We start from the raw sequence: 12,244 nt of genomic DNA on the forward strand, positions 1-12,244 counted from the left end.
GTATATGTTTGTGTGTCTGTGTTTGTTCCCCCAACATCGCTTGACAACCGTTGCTGGTGTGTTTACGTCTCCGAAACTTAGCGGTTCGGCAAAAGAGACGGATAGAATAAGTACTAGGCTTCCACAGAATAAGTCCTGGGGTCGATTTGCTCGACTAAAGGCAGTGCTCCAGCATGGCCACAGTCAAATGACTGAATCAAGTAAAAGAGTATAATAAAGGTAGTGTTTTGAATAGACAAACAATAAAGGTTTAAGATTCTGCCATTTTGTCACCAATGAAATGATTGGTTTCGAACTAATAAATAAGTAAAATGAAAGTTTAAGGAAAAGGATTTAATCAGTTTAGTCACCGCTGAAGACGTTGTCTTGGCATAGTACGGTGAATGATAAAAAAAAAATCAAATAGAATCTATATATTTTAAACAAGCTCACCAGCCATAAGAAAGCGTTCTACAGCCGTCTGGAAATTTTCCACTTGCTTTGAGTTGTTGCTTTGTAATCCGGAGTGAATCTGTGAAGAGAGGAACAAGAAGGATTTGAATTCATCAGTTCAAGGGTAATTTTGATGGTCTTCGAGACCCATCGTCCCCACATTAAAGGCTGAAACCGAAACTGTTGCTGTTCGAGTTGAAATTTTATAAACCGATTGCTGGAGAGGAAGACCCTTGTGGGATGAATATAAGTGAATGTGTCAAGTGGGGCTAAATTGATGGAATATGTCGTAATTAGTTCAAAAGTCAGCTCATGAAAGAATTCTGGAAATTAAATTGCAATGAAGAACAGGGAAGTTTCAAGCCTTTGTCATTTATCCGAGAGAGAGAAAGAGATAGAGAAAGCGGTATTATTTTCCTCATAGGCTTTCTCTTCCTCTCTCCTCCAAAACCTCTAAATGCTTGGTGCTTCACTCTTCAAGACAACTGAACTTTTACCAATGTAATCCATCACCGGTTTCCTTAGATGGCAGACAGATAGACAGAGACAACGACAGACTGACAGACAGACAGAGACACAGAGAAGGAGAGAGAGGGGGGAGGGAAACAGATAGACAGAGACAGACAGACAGACAGAGAGAGAACTAGGCGTAGGTAGGAATTATTTGGTAAGGATAATGGAAGGAAATATTTTCACAATGCGACGCTGGGATTGGAACTAACATGATGATAATCTTCAAGTGAGAGATGCTTTCGTTGTATGTACCTCGTATATAGGCAATAGGACATTAAGAAACATACATTCATATTGGTAACAGATCGTTGATGGTATATTGTCAGTCGCATGTAAAATGCATTGTAGATTCGCTTGGGGCACGTTCTAATTGCACTGTAAGCAGGCTCTCTGTAAAAACACACGTTGGGTACAATCTGGGTAGTTTGTAGCGTATTGCGAACAACGTGGTTGCAGTAACATTTTAGATGCTACGTAGATACATTGTAAATATAAGGCAACGAGTAATTAGAATGGAGAGAGAGAAATATACCTTATTGCGCATGTTAATCAGTTCGTTTTTCCATGAATAAAGATTTTTTGTCATATCATCGAAAGATACCTGAAGATAGAAAAAACACACACACAAATATAGAAACAATTAAAACATACATGCAAATACGCACACACTTAGTATGAACCACACACACACACACACACACACACATACATACATACATACATATATATATATATATATATATATATATATATATAGATAGATAGATAGATAGATAGATAGATAGATAGATTAAGGCGGCGAGCTGGCAGAAACGTTAGCACGCCGGGCGAAATGCTTAGGGGTATTTCGTCTGCCGTTACGTTCTGAGTTCAAATTCTGCCGAGGTCGACTTTGCCTTTCATCCTTTCGGGGTCGATAAATTAAGTACCAGTTACGTACTGGGGTCGATGTAATCGGATTAATCCCTTTGTCTGTCCTTTTTTGTCCCCTCTGTGTTTAGCCTCTTGTGGGCAATAAAGAAATAAGATAGATAGATAGATAGATAGACAGATAGATAGATAGACAGATAGATAGTGCCACGTAAAAAGCACTGGTGCTGGTGCCACGGTAAAAGCACTGATGCTGGTGCCACGTAAAAAAGCCACTGCTGTTGGTGCGACGTAAAAATATCTAGTACACTGTGTAAAGTGGTTAGCGTTAGGAAGTGCATCCAGCTGTAGAAGCCAAGCCAAAACAGACTATGGACCCTGATGCGGTCCCTGGCCTTACCAGCTTTTGTCAAGCTGTCCACCATCGTCGTCATCATCATCATCATCACCATCTTCATTTAATGTCCAGCATGGAAAACGGACGTTAAATGATGATGATGATGATGATGATGATGATGATGATGGTGATGATGATGATGATGATGATGATGACGATGATGATGATGATGAACAGAATGGATTTGAGGGTAGGAACTTACCTGAGATGCCTGCCGAAGCATAGCTGGGTTGGGAAATGGAAACGCCTTCATTGAATAGAAATCAGGTGTGTTTTCGTACGTTTGGCAGTAAACCATTATTATGTGTTCTAATAAATTTCTTTTGTTAAACTGCAGAGAAAAGAAAACAGACCAAAATAAGTAGATTGAAATTCAAAACTAAAATCTGGCAACAACTTTGGATAAGTTTTCAATGAGAAATTCCTCATTTTTGATCCAATTGTCTTTAAAAGCAAAAGTGGGGACTTCTTTTTTTATTGGGTTGTTACATAAATTCGTTGCTTTTCTTTTGTTTACTCTGTGTGTGTGTGTGTGTGTGTGTGTGTGTGTGTGTGTGTGTGTGTGTGTGTGTGTGTGTGTTTTTGCCCCATACCACCGCTTGATAACCGGTGTTGATTTATTTACATGCTCGTAACTTAGTGGTTCGGTAAATGGCCCCGATAAAAAAAAAGTTCCTAGCTATAAATCAATAAGAACTGGAAGGGATTTCTTCAACTAGACGGTACTCCAGCATGGCCGCAGTCCAATGACTGAGACAAGTAAATAAGTCAACGACAAAAGATAAATGATAAAAGATGGAAGGTGTTTTATTTTATTTATTACTTACTTTTGCGAAAATATCTTTGAGATTTGAAAGAATGTCTAACTGGAAGCCATTTGCTTGACCGAGACAAGAACCTCTGTTGAGATAGTTTCCAACGCTTACAATGGCACTCAGAAGATTCTTCAATGATAAACTGAAAAAGACAATGGGAATGGATGAATGGTTAATACGAACACAAGAATAAGCTGCTCCAACAATTTCACTAACATTTCTAAATTAAACAAGAATTTCGAAAGATTTACTGAAATCACTCAAAAGCATTTCGTTTACGGGTAGATTTTTTTTTTTTTTTTTTTTTTTTTTTGTTCTTGTATTTTTGCAGTTGGCATCGACATTGGTGTCGTTCTTGAATTACAGGTCATTCTTGATCAGAAAAACACATGCTGAAAGCTCTTCAGCTGTCTTTCATTAATTTTTTTTTTAATCGTTCCGATCACTGGACTGTAGTCATGCTGGGGCACAGCCTTGAAGGGTTTTAGTCGAACAAATCGATACCCAGTAATTATGTGGGTTTTTTTTTTCTTTTAAGTCTGGACCTTAGTCCCTTTTGCTGAACCACTTTGTTACGGGGACATCGACAAATCAACGGGTTGGGAAATAGACACACACACTCACATTAATGATTGCAGATTCAGTACTACACCTGAATAAGGATCTACTTTTGGATGTTGCTGGAAATTTAATGATATACGTACGTTATTTCCACAACAACCCCACTCAATACTTCATTTCAAAAGTCTGCGTTATCAATAAACCCTGAGTCGTTAGCGAACACTTCAGGAATTTTAATATAGAAAGGCGCAGGCGTGGCTGTGTACTAAGAAGATTGCTTCCCAACAATATATATATATATATATATATATATAATGTGTGTGTGCGCGCGCGCTTGTCCCCACCGCCACCACCACCGCTTGGCAACCGGTGTTGGTGTGCTTACGTTCCCCATAAATTAGCGGTTCCAGAAAAGTGACTGATAGAATAAGTTCCAGGCTTTAAAGAAAGCATGTACTGGGGGTGATTCACTTGACAAAAATACTTTCGAAGGCGTTGCTCCAGCATGGTCGCAGTCGAATGACTAAAACATGTAAAAGATAAAAAATAAAAGGTATTTCCGACTAGATTATTTATAACAGATTTCGAGTGGTTAGACAACCTGTGAATGTAATGCAGATGTTCATTAGGTTCACGGTAAGGATAGATTAAGCCAGTGATAACATCAAGAGATACACTGAGAAATGTAAACTTAGAGATCATTTCTAAATAAATACAAATATCAAAGTCTTTAAAGAGTTCGTGTAATCCTTAAGTAGCCTTCTGAAGATTAAGTAGTTAAAATTAGTGACAGTAAGAGCATTGTTTCGGCATAAACTTCCGCTAAAACCTCGAATTTATCTTTTAACTGGTACAATATAAGTAGTCCAGCACATACATACATACATACATACATACATACATACATACATCGCATCACAAGTAATTAGCTTATTTGATTTTTCTCCATCCATTAATTCAAGAGTTAACCTTTGCTGCATTTCTCATAGCTATACTGAAGAGCTCTAATAAAGCCTAAACGTGTCTAAAGTTGTCACCGCACTTTCCTTGCTCCACACTGACATTTTTAAATCTATTTGAAGTATGTGATTGCCTTCTTTGCTTCAATACATACGTTATTTGCCTTTCTTCATATGTAATCATCAACATTAATCAATTTTCTCATCATTACTGATCTAATTAAAATTGATTAAATATTTTGTTGTTCCTGTACAAACATAATCCTTGCTAGACTTATCCTATGAAAGTTTAGTGTTTTCGACCACGGACACAATGCGTTGACTGGTGCAGCATGCGAATTTTTGATCCCTTGGTCCGTTCGTGGGTACCGGACTCTGTCAGACATGCTAGTTGTAAGTCCACTGGATATTACTGTCCCGAGATAGGGACTCATAGGGCCGGTTACCTGATTTCCAAGATGCATAAGTGACCACGATCACAACATACCCGCTGAACGAGACACCCGTCCGACGCAGGGGACAACCATTTAGAGCTGAGTGGAACGGGACTGGAGCAATGTGAAACGAAGTGTTTTGCTCATGGACACGACTTTGGGGGTCGAAACCACGATTTTGCGATCGTGAACGCGACGCTCTAACCACTAGACCGCGCGCAATCACCAAGCAAATACCCTCTCTTTAGAAATGAGACAGTTCTTATAGTTTCTCAATCGTTTTCTTTAAATACAGAGCAAGGAGTTTTGAAGGAATGTTTTTTAGTCTCATACCTGTTATATAATTCATCACAGGCGGCGTGTACGGCTCGTAGGCGTTGGTCTGGAAAAGAAAGAAACAATCGTAAAACAGTCGCATGTGATTGATATAATAATTTGTTTATAATTGAGGAACATGAACAGCATCTTTGAGGACAAGAGATTAATTAATATAATCGACCCTGGGATATGACTCGTAGTATATTTTATCGACCTCGAAAGGATAAAAAGCAATGCTGATCACGGCGGGATTTGAACGTGAAGAGACGGAGTGCTGTGAGTATTTTTGTTCTATGTACTGACGATTCCGCACACTTGTCGCCTTATTGTTCACACACACACACACACACACACACACACACACACACACACACATACACACATACACGCAAAAGTATACTGACATGCATACAAACACATACACATACATACATACATACATACATACAGACACATACACACATATATACATATATACGTACATGCATACATGTATGCATACATACATGCATACATACATACATACATACATACATACATACATACATACATACATACATACATACAAAAATACCCTGCTGTTGATGTTGAAATTACAGTGAAGGGACCTTGGATCTAGGTTAGAAACCGGTTCTTTCTCTATTAGCAAGAAATCATGAAATAAACTGAATAATGACATACATACATGCATACATACATACATACGTACATACATACATACATACATACTTACATACATACATACATACGTACATACATACACAGATGCATGAACGGTGGAGATCCTATCAGAAAATAATAATTGTAAATAACTCTAACGACAATAACAACAGCAACAGTAACAATGCGTGGCGAAGGCCACATACTAACCTGTTTCAAACATTTCTGCCAGTAGTCTTAATTTGAAGCGTAGAAAATCTAATCTTTCACGTAACAATTCCATACTTGAAAGTTCCGACATGAGGTAATCAGAGCAGTTGATTGGTGCTGAAATAAATAACATCATTTTAAAGTTATCTCTACAGACACTCTATAGAATTTAGAGTATGCACAGAAAGTTACGATGTTTCGTATACGAATACGTATATATATATATATATATATATATATATATATATATATATATATATATATATATATATATATATATATATATACATGTGTGTGTTTGTGTGTGCGCCTGTGTCTCTCCCCTCACCATCGCTTGACAACCAGTGGTGGTGGGTTTACTTTCCCGTAAATTAGCGGTTCGGCAAATGTGATCGATAGAATAAGTACCAGACTTTAAAAAAAAATATTGTGGCCGATTTATTCGATTAAAAATTCTTCAAGTCGGTGCCCCAGCATTGCCGCAGTCAAATGACTGAAACAAGTAAATTATAAACGATATATATATATATATATATATATATATATATATATATATATATATATATATATATATATATATATATATATATATTATGCTCTCGTCCCTTTTTGTCGAAGAGCGTGGGTTCGAAACATCAAAGACTTTTCCATGATTCCCAGCATCAAACTAATACACCTGCTTCGTCTCACCTGTCTTCGTCTTTTGTTTTCTATAAATTTGAAGAATATAAATATATGTGGGACGGGTTTCTTTCAGTTTCCATCTATCAAATCCAATCACAAGTCGGCTTGGGGCTAGAGTAGAAGACTCTAGCCAAGGTGCCACGTAGTCGGACTGAACCCGGAACCATGTGGTTTGGAAGTAAACTTCTTACCACACAGTCATGTTATATGTTTACATGTAAGACCTGTCTCAACATATCACATATAACAATGAAACAGTATAATGAATAACGGTTAGAGAAAAGAATCCAGTATGTAAAGCTACTTACAATTGGACATTTGTCTGTCTCTTCTGTTAATTTGTTCAGGGTCTCTTCCAGTTGACATTAGGTGAAAAAGCTCAGCTAAACTGCAAAATAAGATTACAACTGTTTAAATTTAATCAGTATAAGGATTCTACGTGGTCGTTACACCTACCTAAAATGGTAGCAAATTCTCCAACGAATTCCAACTTGGCGTCTTATGAAAAGGAAAAAAAAAGTAAAGTGGAAATGATAAGAAAGTCGTTGTAGGGATATCTTTGATTATAAATGTTTGTTCGATCAGGCTCAAGTTGGGTGCAATAGTAACAATGGGGATGACAAGGAAGATTAAAATAAACCTAGATGACAATGAATTTCAACTAATTAACGTTAGTTGTTTGACTTTGACTAATTAGTGCCAGCTGTTGGATTTCGACCAATTAACGTCAGTTGTTCGATTCCGACCTGTTAGTGTCAGTTGATCTATCAACTAGATGACCTACTCCCTAAATATAAATGTGATATATGTGAGCGTGCGTGTGTGTCCACGTGTATGTATGTATGTATGTATGTATGTATGTATGTGTACATGTAAGAGACAAGGAGAGAGCAGCTTGCTTGTATTGTCTAGTTTGGGTAAAGAATGAAATTACCTGATAGGATTTGCGAACCGTAGGGTCTCTATGGATAGAGTCAACAAAGCTTGGACTACGTCCCCATAGGTACACTTAATTTGTTTCATGTGTAGGACCATTTCTTGATTCTTCACCGGATCCAAGTTTGAGCTCAACTGTAAGATTAATATATGGACAGTGAAAATATATATATATATAGGCAATTTTCAACTCTAATATGTACCGTAATATCAGCGTTTTACGGTAATATCAGCGCCAAGCAGTGTTTCGGCATAAGCGAACTTTAGGTTAGTTAAAATATGTTTATGACATATTTTAACTGCAGTTGATGTGGAGAAAAATTTCTCTACTTGACGCTGATATTACGGTAATTTCCACGACCTCAGCGGTTTACTGGCGCAAATCAGTCAATGGTGTTCACTGTATTTTAGCTAAAGACATGGCTTTGATAAGGTCTGTTCAGAGTTTCCTCTCTTAGGCATTTCCCATTGACAAACAGCTAAACAGCTAGAAACATCAATATTTGGGAATCCGACAGGAGACGACACTGGACAGATATGGTGTTTTTACACCTTTTTACCACAAGAGAGAATTTTTCGCCACGTAACTGGATTTGCCTTTTAGCAGTTGAAATATGTCACAAATATTATTAAGTAACATAAAAGTCGCTTGCGCCTAAAAACTGCTTGGCGCTGATTTTACGGTTATAGACAGACAGACAGACAGACAGACAAACGGACGGACGGACGAACGGACGGACAGACGGGCCGGACGTTCAGACAGACGGACGAACGAACGTTCAGACAGACAGATAGACGGACGGACGGTCAGACTGACAAACTCATAGATAGATAGATAGATAGATAGGCAGACAGACAGACAGACAGACAGACAGACAGACAGACAGACAGACAGATAGATAGATAGATAGATAGATAGATAGATAGATAGATAGATAGATAGATAGATATACATACATACATACATACATACATACGTATGTATGTATGTATGTATGTATGTATGTATGTATGTAAAAGGATCAAAAATCTTACTGATATTTCAAAATTTCAACTTTTGCATTCTACAGCTGTTTCCACAGCTAAAATATTAACATCGTTGTCTATATAATCATTACATACATACAATTAAGTTTAAAAAAAGTATATTATGTAGTAGAAGAAGAAGAAGAAGAAGAAGAAGAAGAAGAAGAAGAAGAAGAAGAAGAAGAAGAAGAACAACAACAACAACAACAACAACAACAACAACATCATCATCATCATCATCGATAACAAGAAACAAAAGATATCGAAAAGAATTGTTTATAAAAACGGTGAGTCTCAGAGTGTGCGCAGACAGGCAAAGCCCTCACAGATCGGATAAATGTTTAATTTAAGAACTGGAAGACTTACATGAGATTTCCGGGACCGACAGCGGTGGCAAATATCATCGTACAAGTTTTGAATGGAAGAAGAGGACTTTTGTGGAGATTTTTCAAAAAGTCTATATATATATATAAAAAAAAATAAAATAATAATTAAAAAATAAAATATATATACATTGGGGAGGTGGGGATGAGTCGATTACATGGACCCCAGTGCGAAACTGATACTTTTTTCATCGACCCCCAAAAGGATAAAAGGCAAAGTCGATCTCGGCGGAATTTGAACTCAGAACATAGCGACGGGAGAAATACCACTAAGCATTTCGTCCGGTGCGCTAACGATTCTGCCAGCTCGCCGTCTTAATAATAATAAGAAGAAGAAGAATAATATTTCTACTCTAGGCAGAAGGCCTTGAAAATTTGGGGAGAGGGGGGGATAGTCGATTGCATCGACTCCAGTGCGTAACTGGTACTTTTTTCATCGACCCCCAAAAGGATGAAAAGGTAAAATCGATCTCGGCGAAATTTGAACTCAGAACGTAGCGCTGGGCGAAATCCCGCTTAGCATTTCAGTCGGAGTGCTAACCATTCTGCCAGCTCACCGCCCTAAAAGTTAAACTAATAATAATAATAATAATAATAATAATAATAATAATAATAATTCATTACAATTTTGGCACACGAGCAGCAATTTTGATTACATAGAAGCCAGGTATTTGGTCGGTATTTATTTTATCGACCCCCGAGAAGATAAAAGGCAAATATATGTGAATATGTGTGTAAGCATAAGTAATAAAGGTTTCAGCAGAGTTTTTTTTTTTTATCACAAAGGGAAATACACAATATAGAGAAGTGCTATAGTTACCTATCGATTTCACAAGTGTCGACTTCTGTTTCCACCAATGTATTCCAGACAACACTTTTGGAATTATTGTTGTCTGCAAAAAAAAAAAAAAAAGAAAAAGAAAAGAAAAAGAAAAGAAAATCAACAACAACAATAATAATAATGATAACAATTGAGAAAATACTTTTATGGTTACTAAGGACGACGACGACGACGACGACGAGAAGAACAACAGCAAAAATGTGCAGCAACAGGTAAATAAAACTTGCAGGTACGGACTGAAGAAACGCTTTGTAACGTGACACAGAAGCTCGGAAACATGAGTCGGCAACAAAATTTTAGATACTGGGCCAATAGGTGACCCTCCCTGATAGAAATAGTAGCATTTTTGGATCTTTTTTAAAACGGGCGCCACATTTTTCATTAACGAAACACTTTGAAACTTGGAACACTGGTAGAATGTGTCATATAAAACATCTTTTTCTCTTAGTCTTCTTAAAAAAAAAAGAAATCCATAAATTATTCCATGTTAAAGTTGTCGTATTTCTGTAATTTCAACCAATCACTGACGTCCATTCAGCCGATATACATTAAGCGCCGACTACATAAACAAACGATTCTGAAACAATTAACCCTAACCCTAACCCTAACTCTAACCCTAACCCTAACCCTAGGGTTAAGGTTAGGGTTAGGGTTAGAGTTAGGGTTAGGGTTAGGGTTAAAGCAAATTTAAAATGAAAAAAGCAAATAAAACGAAGAATCGTTTGTTTATGTAGTCGGCACTTAATGTATATCGGCTGAATGGACGTCAGTGATTGGTTGAAATTATCGAAATAAGACAATTTTTTACATGAAATAAATTCGAATACAAAAATATTTTTCTGTTCTATAACACAAAATAGATAAGTATACGAAGTTTGAAAGTCTTTCGGTACCAAAAACACTACGTAAAACATTAATGAAAAATGTGGCCCCCGTTTTAAAAAAGATCCGCATTTTTTTTTTCAAATTAATTGTAACATGAGGTCATAGAAAGAGAAGGATACAATAGCCATAGTGTGAATAATATAACGTCTTTGATCCTTGCATTGTTCAATCACAGGTATTTTTATCATGCTGTATATTGCATGTAGGTCACACATACACAAACACATTTATATAATATATATACGTATACATGCATACATGCGCATATGATATACTTTTTTATGACATATATGATATATGATATGCGCGCGCGTGTGTGTGTGTGTACGTATGAAAAATCAAAATGTAACGTGGAAACGATCCACGGAAAAGGACAAAGGAGTAATAAGCATGGAGAACCCTTCCTCAGTTATGGAAACCAGACTTACAAGCGCAGTTTCGGCGCATCTGGAAACTTTAATTTTTATCGTTTCGCTCGCCTGGTAGCGCTAGTGATATAGGGTATATAACCATACATACTTACATACATACATATATATAACTTAGATAACTTAGCTATATTTCGACCAAAGATTGGCCCAGGCCATGTCTAACTTAACAGCACCACGTGATACGATTAGCCAAATCCTTTTAAGTCAAGTTTTGTTGTATCATGGTCCATTCGGGTAAGGGGTTCTTTTTGAGTGAGTTGTATCCAGGTATAGGTGGATTATCTGGTATTCCTTAAAGAAATTTGCCCAGATTTCGTTTCAACGTGTTGGGATCCTTTTCCTCTATGATCTGTTTCGGGACAATGTTAAATAGGGCATGCCCTGTTGGGGAAAAGGAATTGTGTCACAGTGTATTTATGTGTCGTGATCCTGAATTGAGTAGGGGACGTATGGCCCGTGGTCCTAGCCTTGGATGAATTTTAAAGCTAATGTTGAGGCCGTTTGGGTAATGCTGGTGGTATATTCTCCACATCGTGCAAATGATGTATATATATCTATATACACACACACACACATACATGCATACATACACACATACATACATATACATATATATGTATACATATATATGTGTGTGTATATATATATATATATATATATAAACACATACACATATTATATATATATACATATTATATATATATATATATATATATATATATATATATATAAACACATACACATATTATATATATATACATATTATATATATATATATATATATATATATATATATATATATATATATATATATATATATATATATATATATATATGTATATATATATATATATATATATATATATATATATATATATATATATTACGT

At 36.4% G+C, this 12,244-nt stretch overlaps 1 protein-coding gene across 4 annotated transcripts in view; it reads right to left on the reverse strand.

The window, feature by feature from the left end:
* The window catches only part of LOC106878950 (uncharacterized), a 50,797-nt gene that overhangs the window by 5,451 nt on the left and 33,102 nt on the right, over positions 1-12,244 (reverse strand). For all 4 annotated transcript variants that reach the window (XM_089338481.1, XM_089338483.1, XM_089338480.1 and 1 more), the window contains 10 exons: positions 10,019-10,091; positions 9,182-9,272; positions 7,788-7,924; positions 7,162-7,241; positions 6,170-6,286; positions 5,315-5,363; positions 3,040-3,169; positions 2,415-2,543; positions 1,478-1,546; positions 433-511 (listed from right to left, as the gene is read on the reverse strand). In XM_089338481.1, coding sequence (XP_089194607.1) covers positions 433-511; positions 1,478-1,546; positions 2,415-2,543; positions 3,040-3,169; positions 5,315-5,363; positions 6,170-6,286; positions 7,162-7,241; positions 7,788-7,924; positions 9,182-9,272; positions 10,019-10,091 — 954 coding nt within the window. The remainder of the gene's footprint in view (positions 1-432; positions 512-1,477; positions 1,547-2,414; positions 2,544-3,039; positions 3,170-5,314; positions 5,364-6,169; positions 6,287-7,161; positions 7,242-7,787; positions 7,925-9,181; positions 9,273-10,018; positions 10,092-12,244) is intronic.

The sequence above is a fragment of the Octopus bimaculoides genome, chromosome 20 (assembly GCF_046866305.1).
Source record: "Octopus bimaculoides isolate indiv1 chromosome 20, ASM4686630v1, whole genome shotgun sequence".
Lineage (NCBI taxonomy): Eukaryota > Metazoa > Mollusca > Cephalopoda > Octopoda > Octopodidae > Octopus > Octopus bimaculoides.